The 20,248-nt window shown below is 47.3% G+C and overlaps 1 protein-coding gene across 1 annotated transcript in view; it reads right to left on the bottom strand.

The window, feature by feature from the left end:
* Positions 1-20,248, bottom strand: part of Srgap3 (SLIT-ROBO Rho GTPase activating protein 3) — a 222,590-nt gene that overhangs the window by 90,507 nt on the left and 111,835 nt on the right. Inside the window, exons 2-3 of the mRNA XM_028788654.1 lie at positions 19,086-19,278; positions 5,973-6,135 (exon numbers count right to left, since the gene is read on the bottom strand). Of these exons, the coding sequence (XP_028644487.1) occupies positions 5,973-6,135; positions 19,086-19,278 (356 nt within the window). The remainder of the gene's footprint in view (positions 1-5,972; positions 6,136-19,085; positions 19,279-20,248) is intronic.

Below are 20,248 nucleotides of genomic sequence, written 5' to 3'. Positions count from 1 at the left end.
TATGGTGGCACACACATATAATCCCAGCACTGGAACCCTCGATCCTCTTGCTTCCATCTCCCAAGTGCTGGGATTATATGTGTGTGCCACCATACCCAGAGTGAAATCTCCAAGTTTTAAAATGCAGTGGTTCCTAACATGGGTCGAGACCAGTTTGTGGAGACCACCAGAAAACACAGATGTACACATTATGATTCACAACAGCAGCAAAATTACAGTTATGAAGTAGCAACAAAGATAATTTTATGATTGGGGTCACCACAACATGAGGAAGTATATTAAAGCGTTGCAGCATTACAAAAGTTGAGTGCCACTGTCTTAATGTCATGAGAACCATGCAGATTATGTTTAAGAGCTGCATTTGGCTTAGACTGCTGTTTGTACCCTCAGTTCTGGTGTGTCTCTAACCTCTGCTGTGTTCTCTTCTGTCTACTGAGCTCTTGTCTTGCTCCAGAGCTCCCAACTCCCTTTCCCCAATTGGAAGACTCATATTTACCCTTCAACACCAATCCCCGAGTCACCCTCATGTTAAACTCATTCTCAAGTCTTAGCCCCACTTTCTACATCCTAAGGGAAAAGACTCAAACACAGAGCCAACAAATTGTCATTAGACGGTATATAGGTTACTTTTCTATTGTGATGATAAACCACCATGATCACACAACTTATGGATGAAAGTATTTAATTGAGCTTATGGTTCCAGCAGGCTAGATAGAGTCCGTGATGGTGGACTGAAGGCATGGTAACAGAAACAGCTGAGAAATCACATCTTGAACCACAACAGGAGACAGAAAGAAGGAACCTTTTGAAACTTCAAAGCCTGGACCCAGTCACATACTTCCTTCAGTAAGGCCACACTTCCTAATCCTTTCCAAACAGCAACCAACTGGGGACCAGGGCTCAAGACTTATAGGAAACATCTCATTCAAACCACCACAGAAGGTAACACAGGCAAGGACGACAAGGAAAAAGTTATGATATGGGCCTTTCCAAGAGAGGAGGAGTTTATGCCTTCTGAGAAAACTACCTTCTTACTACCTGAAAAGTCCCTCAAGTCATTTGGCCAGAATCTAATAAGATGAAGTTTAAAGGGGAACAAACATGGGAGGGGGAGACACAGAATTCAGTCCAGATTCAAAACGAATTGATGCAAAAATATCTGGAGGTTTCAGTTGAGATGTGATCATTGAGTTGAAGGGTTGAGATAGCCCTCTCCACTCCAAGCTGGTCAGTCCTTTCTCCTGAATGCTTCTCCCCATGAACTTCTATGGGTCAGAGGAACTCAGCACAACCCATAGTGAGAAGCTTCAGGGAAGACCACAAGCAAACCATAGAGAAGATTCCAGTAAAGAGAAATATTTATCTCTGGAAGCAAAAGGTGGATTATCTTTATTTCTGTCCCCAAGGAATGAACAGGCTTCTGCATTTATTGGATATTTGTAGCCCTCGAGGGAATGACCAGAACAAAACTTGTAACATTTCATCGAAGGAATGTCTCTGATCACAGCTATCCCCAGATAGACTGAGCAGTCCTGAGAGGTAAGGCATGTCCGTTGTTGAGGGACATCTAGTTAAGTATGACAGAGGGACTGGAACTCTTCTTTCTCATAAAGATATTCCAACTTTTCTTGGGGAGCCACCGTCAGCCACCCTCAGCCCTGTGGATCAGCAGAATTGAGCACCTCTTGCTCCAGAGGTGAGTGTCTACCTACACTTAGTCAAGGAAGATAGTTTCTTGACCACAGACACAGGTCACTGGTCATCACATGACTGTGCTGGGCCAATCAGCCTTTAGAAGATCTAATGCTAGATAAAGGGACTTAGAACAGATAAGATGTAAGCCTGGAACTGCTAGGAGCCACCTGGTCATGAGAACGGGACAAACTGACTGAAAAAAGGCTCCTTGTCAATCTTCTGAAAAACAGGAAACATGCCAGAGCTACATAGCAGAAATAGACTATTTTCTGATAATAATCTTTGTGTCCCCAAAGCCCCCCATGCCTGAAGCCAAGGTCATCTTGGAAACGCTAAGAAGCCTTTTCCCTCCAAGCAGGGTGAACTGTGTTTCTGTTGTCTGCAACCATGGGTCCTGATCATTTCAGATTGCCTCTAGGATTGCCTTCTGTCCCACGTGGCTCTGTCTGAGACAGATCCGTGCCCTTAAAGCCAGCCCACCACCATGAACTTCCGAATGACTTTCCCTGGGGCCGGGACTGGGTGCAGGTTTAGTCATACATGCTAGTCAAGAGTTCAGTGTCTGGGCTACATCCCAAGCCCTTTTGATATTGAACTGGGGTTGGAGAGTCACAATCTGTGCTGTCAGGCCCAGCAACCTGCTTTCAACAAAGCAATGAAAAGATCCAAATTAAAAGTGGGAAGCAGAAAGAGCAGATTTATTCAATGTTGACCACTTTGAGAAAAGGAACAGAAAGATCCAGAAGAACCCTGGGGTCCTGAAGTGAGATGGAAGTTTAAACAGAGAGCCAATCCTATGCTATCCTAGTTAAGGTGTGGGCTCACCCACTGACCCACCTTGTCTGGGATTCAGTCTTACACTGACAAGTTGTTATGAAGTTGAGATGAAATCTGTTTCAGGGAGACAAATGCACGCACACACACTCACACACACACACACACACACACACCCCTTTTCCTTCTGATGGCATGAGATTTTTGAAGAAATCCTTGTTTTGGGGGGTCCACTGTTTCATCCATCTGATAGGTTGAGAGACACAAGTACCTCTTTAGAACATCTTTATTTTAGACAGGCCTGTACACTCCTTCGGTTTTTGAGATGGAGTCTCACTAAGTTGACTGGGTTAGCCTTACATTCACACTGTGGCCTGAGCTGGCCTTGAACATGAACTCACGATGGCTCAGCCTCCCAAGAGCAGCTGAACTACAGAACTGCACCAGTAGGTGCCATGGGTTTCTGAAATTTGCAGTGCTGCCATTTCTTAGACCAGAGTCCCCAGGGCTAGGGAGCGGCTCAGTGGTTAAGAGCACTTCCATCTCTTGCAGAGGATACAGGTTCAGTTCCCAGCACCCACATGACTGCTCACAACTGCCTGTTAAACCCGTTCCAGAGAATTTAACTCCCTCTTCTGCCCTACACAGGCATCACATGCACATGGTACACATATACTCATGTAGGCTTAAACATTTAAGCATATAAAATAAAAAGTTTAAAAATAACCAAATAAAAACAATATGAACAAACAATCAACAACAAAACCCCCAGACTCTGTATGAAATGAAGCACAGGGAATGATGGGAGAACAAGACTCAAGTTAAACAGCACACCACTCTACATGAAGATGACAGGCAGGACAACGATTTCGGGCCCACTGGAACCACTCCTAACCTCCTGTGGCTCCACTGCCACAGCAAGACTGGGTGGGTGATCAGGAAACCCCCACTAAGCACTAGGGCCCTAGAGTGGCCACACATCTTCATATAACCAACGAGGTTCCAATTCTTGAGTGGGGTCTCAGCGCTGTACCTTACGTTGGCATTGAACTGCCTCTGCTCTTCCAGGCGGTCCTCACTGTAGACACTGTACCAGACCCACTTTCCAGATGACAGAACTGAGGCTTAAAGGGACTGGCTAGGGTGGTCAGTGAGTCTGTGCAGAAACAAACTCTAAAAGCTCTGTCACACTGATGGTAAGGGGTAGGCTAAAGCCACATTTGGGGTCTCCTTGAAATGGCTCAAGGCCTTCTCCCATCTACATAAAATGGAATGAATCTCACCACCATTTGTCCAGCCCTAAGTCCAGAAGTAGTTGAGGTAGGTGCAGGGACTCACCCTCTATAAAAAGCACAAGGCTTAGCTCTGCGTTGTGTATAATGCAGACTAAACAAAGGGCCCTCGCTGGGCTAACTCAGCCAGGCCCACTTGCCCCTGACACTCTCCCAGCCCACAGGGGCCAGGCCACGTCCTTTGTTCTGCGGGACAGGCCGGGTAACAAGGCAGCCAGGAGCTCAGCTGTGGACAGTTTTCATTATTTTCCACCCTGTTAACCTCTATCACAAGTCAGGCTGCTGTCACACTAAATGAGAACGGCAAAGATCTATCTCACTCGTCCCCGGGCTCAGCTCAGGGAAAAAGAGCCTTCATTTCCTAAAGGCCTTGATGACCCTTTCTCTCTAAGTCATCCCTACCCAAGAAAAGGCTCTGAAAGCCCGGCGGACGGGGACCATACTGGGATTAGGACTCCAAACCAGCAGACAGCTGAAGCGCTTCAGCTGGCCTCTGTGAAGCACTGTGGTTGTTTTGTTTTGTTTTTTGACACTGTATTTACCTTTCTAATTATGTTTGCTTATGCAAATATTAAACTCAGACCACATTTCCTAACCACATCATCATGTGTAGTGTGTTGTGTGGTGAGAGGACATGAGCCAGTGGCTACAGTCCTGTAGGTGTCGTCCCCAAGACGGACAATCCAAGCTCAGACCTCAGAGAGGTGATTCTAATGTAAGTCAGCAGCTTGTCCCCTCCCTTGTGTGTCTAGCCATGCTGTGTCACCAGATCAACACATTGGTTGCTGGGAAGAAGAGCTGAGCTACAGTGGGTCACCATCGCTGCTAGCCTAGGGTCACAGCCAGCTTTGAGCAAGGCCAGAGCAGCCTGTACTGCCAAGTCCTTCCTGGGTGTTTCCAACCCATTTTACAAGTGAGAAACTGAGGCACAGGCAACTTAAGTCATAAGCCTAAGGCTACATAGATCACAGGAGAATGACTTAGCCTGTCTAGCATCAGCTGGGACGGCCGGTGAGCATTTCACACAAGAGAAAATCCAGGCACAGGCTTAAGTCACAAGCCTGAAGATAATCAGGACATACAGGTTTTTAAAAGGATACTACCAAGATTGCTTTCTTTCTTAAATGTTAAGGAATATAGTTTCCTACTGAGGTCCTTCTGCACAGGAAAGCATGTTTGAACTTTACATGGGCCCTAAGGAGCAGCCGATTTTAGCCTCTTTCAACAGACTGAGAGGGTAAGGCTACATGACACACCCATTTTACAGAAAATCCTATTCTTCACACATTTACAGAGAGCCTCCATTGTCCCAGGCATTGTGATAGAAGCTACAGACAAAGGTTTCAGGGGACATGAAAAGGGACCCTCTTTACCCTTGGCTCCTGGATAGTTCCCTGGGTAAAACCTTTCCTTTAGCAACAGGGTGTTCCACCAAAGTCTTAAAAAGTAAATCAGCTTTCCTGTGCCTCTCACTTGTGGAATCTGATCCTAAGTAACAATGGATATGGGGAAGCTCACAGTGGGGCCTTTTGTAACAGTAGACTAATGGATATGGGGAAGCTCACAGTGGGGCCTTTTGTAACAGTAGACTAATGGCATTCATCAAAGTGTTCCACAGAAAGAGATTCGGTGCTTAGGTCTGGGGAAGTCAATATAACAAAACGCTATGTAATCATTCAAAACACAAGTAAACATTTTCAGTGTGGGAAATTTTTGACAGAGAGCATTATATAAGTCTGGTAGGTGATAGCAATATCAAATATGTAGTATGATCTTACACAGGGGGGAAATGTGTATGCATTCTAGAAGGTATACAAATTATAAACATGCAAAGAAATGTGTTTGTATAGGTATCATAATCCCTTAAAATTTCAAATTGACTGATAACATTTCTGTTGCTTGCCATTTTGGGTCCCACATGTACCTCCATTTTCCGAGATTGCCCATAATACATGGACACTGCACACCTAGGCACCTAAAGGTTTTTACTCTTGTTGCCACGGGTGCTAAGGTGGCTAAGTACACACAGTCTTTCAAATGCAAATGCAGAGGTCAGATCTTAGTCAGGAGAGCACAGCATAGTCCTTGCCCTCTGTATTATTCAACACAAGTCTTCCTGGTCCCCTGTGTCCAAACTACATCTTGCCATGACAGTAGACTATTGTCGTGGCTGGTCTAGGAAAAAGACTTAGGGCAGAGAGGGCAGCTCACCTTTTTGAAGAGTCTGATGACATCTTCACTGATCTGGGAGAGGCGGACGATGACATTGTTCATGAAGATGTCATTGAGGGTGGCATGGTCTCGGCTCTCCCGCCGAGTCTGATGCAGTACCAGATACCAACAGTTCACAGGTGAAAGCAGGTATTGATCCTTCCTGTGGGGACCAAGACAACTCTGGTTGGCTTCACATCAGTTCATGTAGTCACTTACTTTGAGTCTCATAGTCACCTTCAAAGTCAATCTTATTACACCTTTTAGAACTATGGAAACATGCCCGAGAACTAAGGGGATAGTCCACGGTTATAGACTAGTGCTGGAAATAGGCCTTGGGTCTCTGACTCTCTCTAAGCCCTGGGCCATCTATGCTTCCTCTGAATGTGGCACTTGCCATGTACCTTTTTTGGGAAGACTATCTCTCAATATCTCATGGTCTCTAGGTCTGTGCAGTGGAAAAACCAAAAAGATATTTCCTCTCCTCTAACTTGTCTCCACTAACCCCAAGAGTCCCTTGGGCTCTTGATACTTTTGCCCTTCCCTAGAGAGCTTCCCTAGAAACCAGTGTGACAATGACAACCTTGTGAGAGTTGGCCTGAAGGGCTCAGGTTCTGCATGTGGGAACAGGAGCAAAAGAAGACACAGGTACTCACAGGACAAATAAGCTTTTGTCCTATGGTGGCTGATGGATTCTCAGACTGACTCTAGCTGGATATTATACTAAAATGGATGTCACACTGTGATCCCCTGGAAACAGGTCATCAGAAATCCATTCTCCAGCCTTAGACCTGGAGATCTGGGTTTTAAGAAGGCCTCCTGGGCACTCTAATGTGAGCAGGATCCTGAGAATCTTTGACTGTGTATCATTGCTTCACAAGCTAATGAAACAACAGAAAAACTCTCTGTGTCTCAGCCTTCTCAAGGATTCCTCTCTGAGGCTCAGGAGAAGGCATATATACTCTTCTGTAAGAAGAAAGACAAAAGGCTAAACTCAAGTGCAGCCAATGACACCATCTTACCCCTTGGTGGGGAGTTCTGTTCTCTAAGACTGAATCTTTGTCATGCTGTGCTTTCTAGTATGGAAAGAATAAGGCCCACCACTACCTCCAAAGAAGCCCCCAACCCTGTCTTCTTTTATCCCTGTCCTGAATGGCAGGCTCCTCAGGGAGCTAGTTAAGGAAATGTAGCCACTGTGGCCAAAGCTTCTGAGGAAAGCAACTGCAATTCCCACTATGACTGCACCTTTTCACCAGGGCCGGGTAGGTTTGTTGTAAAAAACTGCCCAAGGGGGTTCTGGGATATCCCTCCCTCACCCTCCCGAAGCTCCTGGAATTTGAGAAGGCAAGAAAAGAGAGTCCATTTAACTTCATGGATATTTTTTTTCTTCTATCACCAAATGGGCTGAAAATCTAGGCAGCAAATATTTGGAAGAAGAAATAGAGGCGGTGGTCAGACCAGCAGCATGGGCTTGACCTGGGAATAATTGGAAATAGACATTTGCAGGGTGGATACTCGACTATCTGAGGAAACATAAAGATTTGTCCTTTGCTGATAACTGAAAAGATCTGCTAAAATTCAGTACCAGCTAGGATCCCTGTGCAGTGGGTCCTGGGTGAGCTGTCTTTATCCACAGGCAACTATAATACAGATTCTGCCAGGGGCTCCTTGTCAAGAGGCGGAGACAATAAACAAACAAACAAACAAACAAGCAAATAATAAAAGGAAGAAAAAAAGAGTTGAAGAGGGTGACTGGGTAGGTCAACAATGCAGACGCACTCAGAACAGTCTCCAGAGTAACTCCATTCCGCTGGAGTTGCAGAAGGCCCAAGCATGCTCGTCCTATGTGCTTGTACACCAGTCTCTTCTGTTTTCATGCCAGGTTCTTCCTGCTGGGACATGCACACATGCCCTTCTTGCTCCCTGGACCATACTTTACACCTCCTTCCTCCCCAACTGCCTCCTCTACTTATTATAAGTATAGCTCAAATGACATTTCCTTCTCAGAGAGCAGTCCCCTGACCATGTCTGAGCACAGCAGATTTCAAGTGTCCTCTCTGGCCTGCAACCCTGGCATTGTGCTGGAGGTTGTTGGAAGTACAAACTGTCAGGAGCATTAATCAGAAACCCTGGGGTTTGGCCTGGCATCCTTGCTTCACAAACCCTCCTGGTGACTCTGACGCATTTGTGACTTTGAGAACTTCTATGTTAACATTTAGACCTGAGTGTCTCCCAGTGGGCCATGTGTTAAACACTTGGTTCCCAAAGGGGTACTATCAGGAGATGTGAAAATCTATAAAAGGTGATGGGCCTTTAGTTCATCGAAAGCACAGCCTCATGAGACCCCAGTCCCTTCCTCTTCCTCTTCCTCTTCCTCTTCCTCTTCCTCTTCTACACTTCCCCGTCATGGGGCCATCAGCTCTGCTGTACGATGCATTCACACCGTGATATGCTGGGCCTTCCAAACGCAGGAGACCCGAAAGCATTAGTGACAGACCAACACTTACAAGACTGTGAGCCAAAAAGAGAACTTCGTTCTGTATAAATTACCTCATGGAAGTCCTTAGAGTTACAGGAGCCTGCCCGATACATTCTGCCTTTTATTTCCATGTCCCACCCATCACCGTCCTGAGAGCTCTTAGAGACTGGGTAATATTTCTGTTGTACTCACTGTGCTCAGGGCCAGCAGCATGTTGGCTACCACAGAACAGATGCTGCAGCAGAATGGACCTTGAGAAAAGTTCTCATTTGTATTTGGTTGTTGAAGGTCAAGTATGGCGTTTTCAATCAGGTGTGTGTGTGTGTATGTGTGTGTGTGCGCATTTGTATGTGTGTATATGTGTGTTTGTATATGTGTGTGAGACAGACAGACAGACAGACAGACAGACAGACAGACAGAATAAATTCTCTCAGGAAGCCTTGAATTCTGAGAATGCTACTAGAGGATTGTTGACAGTGAGGCTGGAAAGACAAGAGGCCTGACTGCAGCAGATGTGGAGTGTCAGGTCAAAGCAGTTGGGGCCCTGCCACCCAGGACACAAAGGTTTGAGCCCATGTTGTACACCAGCATAGTCTCAGGAACTTATGAAAATACCAGGACAGAGTGAATTCAGTGCTCTAGCGTGGAGCTTGATGTTGGTGTTTTGAAACGTTCTCCAAAAGATCTTACTCTCTAGTCAGAGTTGAGAATTCCTGTTCCAGGACATAGGAAGTCACAGAGGTTATTTACAAGTATAAGAAATGTGTGTTTTGGAAAAAAAATCACTGAGTGAAAATTGGGTGGTGAGTAAGGTAGGTGGACTGGATGGATGGATGGATGGATGGATAATGGTTGAATGATTAATAAATGATGGATGGATGATGGATGGATGGATGGATGGATGATGGATGGATGGATGGATGGATGGATGGATGGATAGACAGATGAGTGGGATAGATATGTAGGTAGGTGGCTGGATGGAGTAGATATATGGATGGATGGATGGATGGATGGATGGATGGATGGATGGATGGACAGATGGATGATGAATGGAAGATATAGACGATGAGTAGATAGATGGATGAGCAGGTGGGTAAGTGTGGACATAAACAGACAGGAGCACCACTCATGAAGGAATCCTAGTCCAGGTAGAGAGAGATAGTGAATGCTGAGTAGTGGCACTGGGACCACTGAGGTCTAAACAAACACTCAACAGGGAATGTTTCATCCTGAAGAGCTGCTGGAAACAGGAGTGGGAGTAGGAGAGAACTGTGACTCTGAAATTTGGCTTTTGGGCAACTGGGAGGAAGCCAATGACACAAACTACAGAGAGCTGCAGAGAAGGAAGCAGGTTTGGGCAGAGAAGACATCCCATCTCGCTTCCTCCTGCTTCCTGGGTGGTGATGGAAATGAAAGGATTAAAGGAGAGATGCCATAATTGAGCTGTTACTGAAATTGCTTCAGGGGCTTAGCTCAATCTGCGATGCAAGAACTGAACAGCATCTGGGGAATTAAATGTGTAAAAATTATGGACGTTTCAGAGGAAAGCAAAAAGGCGAGTGATTACGAAAGGACTCGGAAGTGCGAGATTGACTTTAATGATGGCCTTTAATTAGGTTGCCTGGCCGGAACAAAATGGTAGAAGACAGGCAGAAAGAACAGAGTCTGTGGGGTCAGGAGGTGGCATGGCCCACGACTGGGTTGTGGAAGAGTGTAGGAGGGAGGAGTGGGAGGGACAGGAAGAGGAGACGGAAGGGAGATGCTGCAGCAGCTAACTTGTGGGTGCGCACATTTACATGTGTTCACATGTGGGGGCATGCATTTGCACATGTTCACATGCACAAGCTCATCCAGGAGCTGTGTGTATGTAGAAGCTCACATTCTCTTGTGAGCCTCTGCCTGAGCCTTCCACTTAGTAAGAAAGATACACAAAAGACAGGAGATGCTGTTGCGGCTTCATTAATGTAGTCATGGAATGAGACCACAGAGCCTCCCCATTCCAGGTCCAGAAGTAAGGCAGTCATTGCTATCTTCTTTCAGAAAGCACTTTCTAGACTAGGGATCAAAGGCTAGAGTGGACATTCCCAAGGCAAAGCCTTCTGAGTAGAGAAATATGAACAGAGGGCCAGCAAAAAGGAGAAAAGGGCATGCTGGCAAGCTGGAGGGGCCCCACATGATGCTCTGGGGTAAGACCCAGGGTGGCAAAAATGTGTCTGGTGGATCTGGTGAATAAGGCAGAGACCAACAGCAAAAGGCCTTTAAAGCATCATTAGAGAGTCTGAAGTCATCAGGGAGCCGTAGAAGGCCCTAAAGTTAAAAAAAAAAAAAAGTAAAAGGCTGAACTGTCCATAGTGTGACCCTGAGAGAACAGGGGTGACACTCAGGACTAAGCGAGAAGTTGGAGAATTCAGGGCCTGGGTATTGACTGAACTTGGGAAGCCAACTGAGAGGGGTTAGGATTGGAGCTGAGGAGGAATCTGGTATGACATCCATTTTCTGGTCGGGCACCCAGGGAAGCAGAAATAGCCTTTGGGGATTGAAGAAAAGGTTAGAGGTTTGACTGAGAAGGGAGGCAACCCCCTCCCCCAGAGTCCGACAAGGCTGCAATCAGAGAGGCAACTCTCCCCACTCCCATGATGAGGAACAAGGAAAGACAAGCAGGGATAGTGAACCTATCTGCCTTCCAAGCCGCATGCCCACCCTGAAGTTCCACCAAGCGTTGGAAACAGCTAGCTCTGCTTTCCCATCTCCTCCCTGTCCTTTTGCCACACAAATGAGCAGGGCCCAGCTCAGGCCAACTAAATGCTGGGCACAGTGGCTTGAATGAGAAATGTCCTCCGTAGGCTCCTCTATCTGGACACTTGGTTAGGTGCTATCTGGGAGGTGCAGCTTAGGCAGTGGAGAACCATCACTGGGCACAGGCTTTGTGGGGGTATAGCCTCACCCCACAGCTTTCACTCTTTGCTTCATGTTTGTGACTGAAGACGTGATCTGCCAGCTTTCTGCTATGGTTGCCTGCTGCCATGACTCCTCAGCCATTACAGACTCCCCTTTGGAGTCCCTAAGACAACAAAATGAACTTCTTCCGTAAGTCACTTTCAGTCATGGTGTTTATCACAACAACCAAAAGCAACAAGTACACCAGGTGAGCTGTCCATAGCCAAGACTAGAGCTGGAGCGAGTCATTCTGTAGAAGGGTACCAGGCCCTCACCACCACCTCAGTGGGCCACCAATAAGGGCCACCAAGGTGAAACAGAAAGATACCTGGCCCTAGAAGGGGTCATCTCCTATGTCTACCTTCTATGGATGTAACTACTTAAAGGTCACCTATGCTTGTAGCCTAGCTATTCAAACATTGTCACTAAACACTGGAAAAGAGCTCTCTGGATATTATTCAGTAGTTCATCTGAGCAATGCCTTTATGATGGGCAGTCTGTAGGGCCAGGCTGCAGGATGGCCTTGAGCATGTATGTTCTCCACATAGTAGACAGTGTACTGAGGGAAGATAGAGTCACTGGAGGTGTTCCGGGTGAGTGTAGAACCAGATGGTCAGAAAGTGCTAGAATGAAGGAGCATGCTGTGCCATAGAGGCTCAGAGAAAGGGTCTTGAGACCTGACTTCGAGGTTCACTGAAGTGTCTATGAGGAGAGACGTAAGGTGGGCTTTTAAAAGGAATTAGAGGTGGTTAAGGAAAAGTACTATAAGAGTGGCCTTCCAGAGGGAAGTTTGGCACATGCATCTAAGAGACTAGTAAAGACAAGTGAAGTATAAGAAGCAAGAGACATAGGGGTGGAAGTGGTAGATAGTGAGGCTGGAGGGCCTGCAGGGCTGCTGGGTCCTGGGGTGCCTGCCACCTCATCCCATGTACCATCCGCATTATGCTGGGACTGCAGAAAACAATATCCAGAGCACAGGTGACAGATGGGGGTGGAGCGTCCGGAACCTGTGCTTCCGCTCTCCTTTTCCTGGGGTCACCCGTTCTTTTTCAAAATGGCGTCCAGGGCTGATCTCTAGCTCCCTCTGCTACCTTTCCTTGCTGCAGTCCTCCTTTTAGAAGCCATTAAAATGAAGGGAGCCAGACTTCTCTCATCTCAGACACACTAACTCTTCTGGTTTTCTCATCTTGCATCGAAGCCTCTCCCCGGCAGGCAGAAGCTGCTGAGCTAGGACATAAGGGCAGAACTTCCGCAGATGTATATATTTTCTTCTTTATGGCTAGAAACTAGCAACGAACATTTCTGGTGAGTCACAGCTTGCTCGCTTTCTTTGGCTAAGAAAGGTGGGAATGAGGTTCCAAGAGACTGAAGCTGGAGAGGCCAAGCCTTGCCAGGCTGGTGAGTTAGGGAAATGAAATTAGCAGCAAGCTAGCTCTGCCAGCTTCCCGGCTGGGGGCTGGAAAATTCCGCTTAGCAAACAAAACCCAGATCCAAGCCTGCAGAACCCAGGAGGCATGTGGATCTAAACCCAGTGTCCTGGGATCTTGGGATCTGGAGAGCATAAACCCCTGCACCTGATACCCTCTTAGGCAGCAGATCCCCATCTTCAGTCAAGTTCTGAAATGAAAACCTTTGCCCCATTAGGAAACACCTGGGCAACCTCATGATCTCCTCCCATATGAACCTCTGTGCCTTAGTTTATCTAACAGGAAAATGGACATGACATGTATATACAGAACCAAGAAAAGAAGGGCCTACCCAAAGCTCATCTGGCCAGCTAGTTCATCCTTCAACTGAGTCCTGAGAACCCTACTGTGTCTGGCCTTCAAGTCCCTTCTCTGTCCTTTGGAGATGATGACACATGCCCTGACTTTCCATGTCCCACCAGCGTTCTTAGAAAGATGCATGGGTTAAAGGCTGATGGTTGAAAGTACAACAAGGTTCTATATAATCCTTAAAGTCCGCTATAACTCTGCCTATCTAGGTGGACGGAGACAGGACTGGACTCCTTCATAAATATCGCTCTTTAAATCTAACCATCATTCTTCATACAAAAATAGAGTGCTATTGGCACATAGATGAAATACATGCATGTGCGTGTGCCACACACACACACATTCACAACCTGGTTAATGCTTTGTAATTCGCTGCTTATGATCTCTGAGGATTCCAGGGAACATGCATGGGGGCCGTGAGAACCACATGGAAAACTAAGAAGAGGAGAAGGAGCTGTAGCCATCACAAGGAGCCTCAAGAGCCCCGCTGCGGAAGAGAAAAGGACGTTGTGGTGATGAAAGGTGGAAGGTGGAGGATACGGAAGGTAGAAGGCAGTGGCTGATGGAAGAGGGAAAGTGGATGATAGAGAAGAAAAAGAAAATGGGGGTGGAGGATGGAAGGTGGAAGACAGAAACTAGACGTAATGCAATGTAACTGTGATGGAAAACAGATGGCAGGCGGTACAGGTGGTGAGCTGATGGATGGGCAAAGAGAGAAGGTGGAAGGTAGATGCTGTACAGAAAAGAAGACGGCCGTGAAAGGTAGAGACAGTGGAGAAGATGAAAGGTGGAGGATGGAAGGGGAGGAGACACGGTGGAGAAGACAGAGGCGCAGGAAAGAGTGATGTCGGAGGTGACGGTGGTGGACAAGGACAAGGGGATGTAAACGTGACAGACACTGGAGCTGACAGAAGCTGGAGGGGGGAGGGAAAGGTGAGGGAAGATGATGATTTTCTATAAGGAACAGGAAATGGACCCCAGTGTGAGTTGGTGCTGACATGAGGATTATGGCATCCCAAAACCCAGGCTCAGTATCTGCCTTTCATTGTGTGTGTGTGTGTGTGTGTGTGTGTGTGTGTAACACCTACTCTTTCTCTCTACACTCTATTCCCCTGAGGCAAGGTCTCTCACTGAACCTAGAGCAAGGTTGGCAAGCAGCCAACGGTGATCCTCCTGCCTCCACCCTCTCTGTAGCTCTGTTATACACACGTGAAACCACACCTGGTCTTTATGTGTGTTTTGTGAATTTAAGCTGAGGTCTTCATGCTGAAACAGAGAATTTCTTATCCACAGAGTCATGTCCCCAGTCTGCTGTCCTTTTCTGAAGGTATTTTATAAAGAACTTTTCCTAGTCATGGTTTTCTTTCTGTAAGTACTTGTCATAAATACAAGGTAACCGAGAAAGGTAATTATAAGGGAAGCAAACAGCATTATGTATTCTTGGGCTGGTGCTGAACCTGAGGTTTGCTGAAAGATTAGAAAGGTGCTACTAGTGCAGGAACATCAAGGAGGCTTTCTTCACAAGGCTGAAGACAATTTAAGTTATGGCTCAGGGAGAGCCAGTGAGCCTTCCATCCATTCTACATTGTGTTATGACACAGAAGAGACATCGAGACACAGAGGCAGAAATATTCATAGAGACAGAGAGATAAGAAATTCCCCCATTGCTTTCAAGTACCTAGCGGGATGAAGATGACAGGCCAGATCTACAAACTGTATGGTTCCTTGCCAATCTGACCTTAGCTCCATGAGACCCACAACTAGCCCAGCCAGAACAAGGCTTTTCACAAGAGCCTTTCCCAGACCCCTGATGCCCACACATGTCTGCTTAGATAGAGGACTCTCAGCAAGCACTAACCCAGGCAGAGAGCTTAGGGAATGGATCTGCCGTGTGGCAGCCCAGCCAGGGGCACTTTTGCATTTGGAGTCTGATAAACCAGGATTCGAATCCTGCCTGAACCACCTGCAACTACAGCTGTGTCCTAGGCAAGTTAACTTCCCTAAACATTATTTGTTTCAACTAGGAAAATAAAGAATTATCTGTCCTGCATGTCAAAACATCTATCATGTAGGTGGCATAAGATGGCCGATATTCACCTGGGAGAGCACTCAGCACAAGGTAAGGTAGGCGTGAGGGAACCTGGAAGAGCTTATTGCTGTGATTCTGGCCACTGAGCCATCATAACGATCAATAGAGACACAAACCCAACCTGAGGGCTTTCTCGCCCCTTCTGCCCAGACCTCTTTCATCCTGGATCCTCTACACACCAGTCTCAAATTACACATTGCAAGAATGCTTCTCTGTCCAGCAATAACCCGCAAGGCTAAATCTCAATTTTACTATCGTTCTAGAGACACACTGAAGCTGTGAAAACCATGGCACTTTTTCTCCAATAAAAAGCACTTTCTTGGAAATGAAGCCAGTTATTCTCTGGGCTTCTCTCTCTCTCTCTCTCTCTCTCTCTCTCTCTCTCTCTCTCTCTCTCTCTCTCTCTTTCTCTCTCTCCCCTGCTTGGTGAAGCTGGAAGACACTCCCAACTGTTCTGGCACTGAGGATCTCCATAGAATACTATGCAGTATCTAGCTAAGCACTGTCCAGCTCTTCCCGAACTCTGGCTTTTCCCCCAAATATTTCTAATGTGCTTGAACAGAATTCCCTGCTGCTTTTCTCTGTGGTCCACAGCATCACCTAACCATGGACAGGGGATTGTCATGAGGCATATTCTCCCTGAAAGGCAAGAACTACCAAAACCCAAAGAAATAGGAATAAGAGGGGCCCTACATACAGACCACTACTTGATAAGAATGTCATTAAACTTTGCACAGCAGAGCTTTGCATCAGGAATCCTGGGGAGAGCTAGTTTGTTAAGTATAACTACTTATCTTGGGGAGGGGAAAGTCTATTGCCAGCTAGCTTTCAGATGGAAGACAACAGGCTTACTTAGCACAAAGCTCTCACTCAGTCTTCCATACACTGTGCTGGCACACTGAGCTTGGTGGCATACGCCTTTACTACCAGTCCTCAAGAGTCAGAAGTGTGTGAATCTCTGAGTTCAAGGCCAGCATAGTTTACATAGTGAGTTCCAGAATAGTCAGTGATTCCCAAATACAGAATTGGTCACAGAAATTCTCTGTCTCTCCAGACCTATGCAACTTGTTTGGACCAGACCACCCATCTACCTGAGAACAGAGTCAGGCCCCTAACTGCTGCTCTCCATAGCATCTTCCTGCTCAGGGAATACTCCTGGTTCCAGGCCATCGGAAGAGGAAGCTAGGCTCCTCCAGGCCTGCTCCAGAAAGGACCACATTGTGACTTGTATGCTGGTGACAAGGAAAGTTAGCACAGCCTATGAGAAAACTGAGAATTGTTTGTCATCTAGAAAACCATCAAAGTGGTTGGTCACCAGAATCCCAGAAAGGCTTGCTGAGGCCCCAGAGCTAGTGATGCAGAGGCTGGGCGAGGCCTCAGACTCTATATTTTGGATAAGCTGCCTCCTCCTCCTCTTCTTCTTCTTCTTCTTCTTCTTCTTCTTCTTCTTCTTCTTCTTCTTTCTCCTCCTCCTCCTCCTTCTCCCTCCTCTTCCTCTTCTTCTTCCTCTTCTTCTCCTTCTCCTTCTTCCTTTTGTCACATCGAAGTGCTCGGAATACTTTTTTCTTTTTTAGTTTTGTTAATTGACTTTTTTATTGTATATTTTCTTTATTTACATTTCAAATGTTATTCTTTTTCTCGGTTTCCCCTCCAGAAACCCCCCATCCCACTTCCCCTCCCCCTGCTTCTATGAGGGTGCTCCCCCACCCACCCACTCCTGCCTACCCACCCTGACATTCGTTTACACTGGGGCATCGAGCCTTCATAGGACCAAGGGCCTCTCCTCCCATTGATGCCTGACAAAGCCACCTCTGCTTCATATGCAGCTGGAGCCATGGGTCCCTCCAAGTGTACGCTTTGGTTGGTGGATTAGTCTCTGGGAGCTCTGGTGTGTCCAGTTAGTTGATACTGTTTCTCTTTCTATGGAGTTGCAAACCCCTTCAGCTCCTTCAGTTGGACAAGCTTCTATGTGGTGACGCCTTATAAACTCTCCCTTTGGTGGTCCCCATTCTCCAGATAGAAGTCAAGTTCACATTGTCTTCACAGCAATGCAGTACCAAATGACTTCATCAATCTGAGGAAGTCAAAAGACACACTCCCTTCTATGGCAACTCTAACTACCACTGGACATTTATTCAGTCACCAGTGGCACCAACCATGGGTCAAGCCTTCCCAGGTACTAGAGACCTCACTCACCAGCCATCCTCTCTGTCATTTCAGTCTTTGAAACCCAATGCATATCCACAAGGGATAGACCAAGACCTCAGCCCAGCACACTAGCTTTGCCTCATTCCCATTATCCATCCTTCCCGTCTCAGGTCAGTGCAGGGCAGCAATCTAGAACCATCCCTGCTCTACGAATGTGCAACCATCCCCAAGGGAGACCTGACAGCCAGCATCAGGACCTGTGAAGGTCAGAGGACAGCTTGTGAGGGGTTAGTTCTCTCCTTCTACCATATCGGCTCTGGGAATCAAAGTCAAGTTGTCAGGCTTGCCAGCAAGCCCTTAGTTGTTAGGCCACCAGGACAGCCCCTAGGCCTTTCTATAAATCGAGTGCCACATAGAACTCTACCCCAGCTAAGTCTGGCCCTAACTTAAGTGCCTTCCACAGCTGTAAACATCCCCAAAGCCCAGGCAGCCTGGGAAAAGCTTGTGCCTTAGGGGAAAGTGGTCCATAGCACAAAAGTAAAACAAACCCCAGGACTCTCCTCCAGCCTTGAAAAGCAACCTGGCAGCTTGGGCACCCTTAAGTGAAGAGTCTGGGATGGCCTGGCTTCTCGGGACATCCAAGCTGAAGGACCAGTGCACGGCACAGACCCCATGAATAGAAGCACCACCCTGGGGTCAAAGGTGTGTTATCCTGGCCAGAAAACTCAACTTTCAAAAGCCATCAGGGCTGGTTCATCACATTAGCATCATGTAGAGGGTCTACCCCAGCTGCACTGGCCTGGGTGACCCCCTAATTAGACTTTCATAGTGTGACAAGCAGCCCACTTGGCCCGACTGCCAGCTGGGGCTCCCATCCATCTGGTGGCTGAGTTAATGAACCCTTGAGGGGCTAGTAGAGCTCATTACTGACTAGGTGAGGGAATAAGAGATCCCTGTGTCCTCGAGGCCTGCCCTCTTCCCTCTCCCTCATGCTCACACTTAGGATGTGAGGGGAGACGCTTTCCAATCAAGAGGAAGTGTGGGCAAGTGATGAGATCGGCTGCGCACGCCCCCTGTGGACAGCTTCAGCAACAACTCAGAGTGTAACTAGAGGTCTTCAAACCTGCCAGGTCAGACAGAGAGCTTTGGGACTGGAGCTCACGATGTGAGCAGTTAGGGTAGGAGGGGCTCTGTGTTTTAAATAATAAGGTAGGAAAGTGTTGAAGTACTGAGGTCCTTCGGAACAGCAAGAAAGGGGGATGGTCTGTGGACCTGGTCCATGAGAAGACATTCTAAGGGCATAGTGGGCAAGCTGGCACCCAAGTAAAACCCAACTAGATAAAGCCAGGATGTGCTGCAAGGAGGTACAGAGTCTCAGCTGGGCATACATGAATGCAGCTCCAAGTCATTCACCTCCTGTCTACAGCGCCCTTCTGCGTGGAAGCCTTTATTTGGAACATGAGGACAACTAGCTCCTGGAGGCAAGAGGAGACTGAAGAACCTTTGCAGGACTCTGCAGGACCTTGCAGGTGAAGGCCCAGTCCTGGCCTCCTTCTCCAGGTTTGGCCTCCTTCGTCAATTGCTTCTGCCAACAACCCTCCTGCCCTGGGCCGCCTTCCATCCCAAGACCTGCCTCCCATCCCAGGACCCGCCTCCCATCCCAGGACCCGCAGCCAACTTCTCACTTGAACTGGTGCTCCCGGGAGCTGCGAATCTTAGAGGAGAAGCGCTCCGCCAGCTTCTCCAGGCTGCGGGAATACTCCAGCTCGATCTCAGCTTTCCTGCGGAAGAACTCCTGCAAGTCTTGCAACAGCTGCAGCCGCGACTCTGACTGCTGCTCCAGGCATTTGAACTGCTCCACCAGCTGTGTGCGGATCTCTGTGGGAGGCAAGGATCTGACCATCAGGCAATGGCAGTGGACAGCAATGACCCACACCCCGCCCCCCAGAGCCCAGTCAGAGCCCCGGTTTTGCCACGCTGAGATTTGGCATGGCCTTTCTGCTATACAGTCTAACCTACTGTTTCCCAGATTCGAGTCACCCCAAGTGGCTGCCACTATTTCTGACTACTGCTCTACTGCTCGGGCCACTGGCTACATTGTTACTCCACATGACTGGAGGACTGACTAACTTTTCTCAGTGTAATGAGTTTGTTTAGACTAAAAAGCTATATAGTAAGCTCCACAAAAGGGGGAAGGGAGACTTACAACATAGGATATCATAAATAAGTTCTATGAATACAACAGCTTTTTAAATCCTATTTACTAGGGTTTGTTGAAGGGCCAGAGGCCTTGCCCAAGAGGCTTGTTCTTTGTCAACAAAAAGGAAGTGGCTCAGGGAGAGGTGCTTGGGTTTTTCTCATCTCGTACAGGCAGGATCCAGAGGGCATCAGAATGCATCTGGAGTTCCAGTGTTCCTCCAGGTCATGTCTGTTCTGCTTTCCATTACCCTAAGCTCCATGTGTAAAAATCTTAAGTACTACTAAGAGCTTGCTCCACATTTGGGGAAGTATTGACTGGTCCAGCTGAGTCTGGGCAACCAGGGGACCATTCAAAATCTGGGAGTCAAGCTAAAACAAACAAACAAACAAACAAACACCTCACCGGCATCCTTACAATACTTAACAACCTTAATGTGACCTGATATCCTACAAGTCATAGCCCCCATCATTTTGTCAAGCCCTAATACTGTCACTGCCACCATTCTGGTGCAGCCACCCCTTCCTGGGTCCTCAACAGATCCAGCTCTGCAAGACACCCATCTTGCACTTCACTCACAACCTTCTCAAAAATACCCCAGGCTACCCTGTGCCTAAGGTTATATCTAGCTCTTTAGCATGGACTTGAGTG

Source organism: Grammomys surdaster, unplaced genomic scaffold, assembly GCF_004785775.1.
Source record: "Grammomys surdaster isolate TR1022 unplaced genomic scaffold, NIH_TR_1.0 125756, whole genome shotgun sequence".
Taxonomy (NCBI): domain Eukaryota; kingdom Metazoa; phylum Chordata; class Mammalia; order Rodentia; family Muridae; genus Grammomys; species Grammomys surdaster.
The sequence above is the reverse complement of the archived record's forward strand: the minus strand, read 5'-3'. Positions and strand labels throughout refer to the sequence as shown.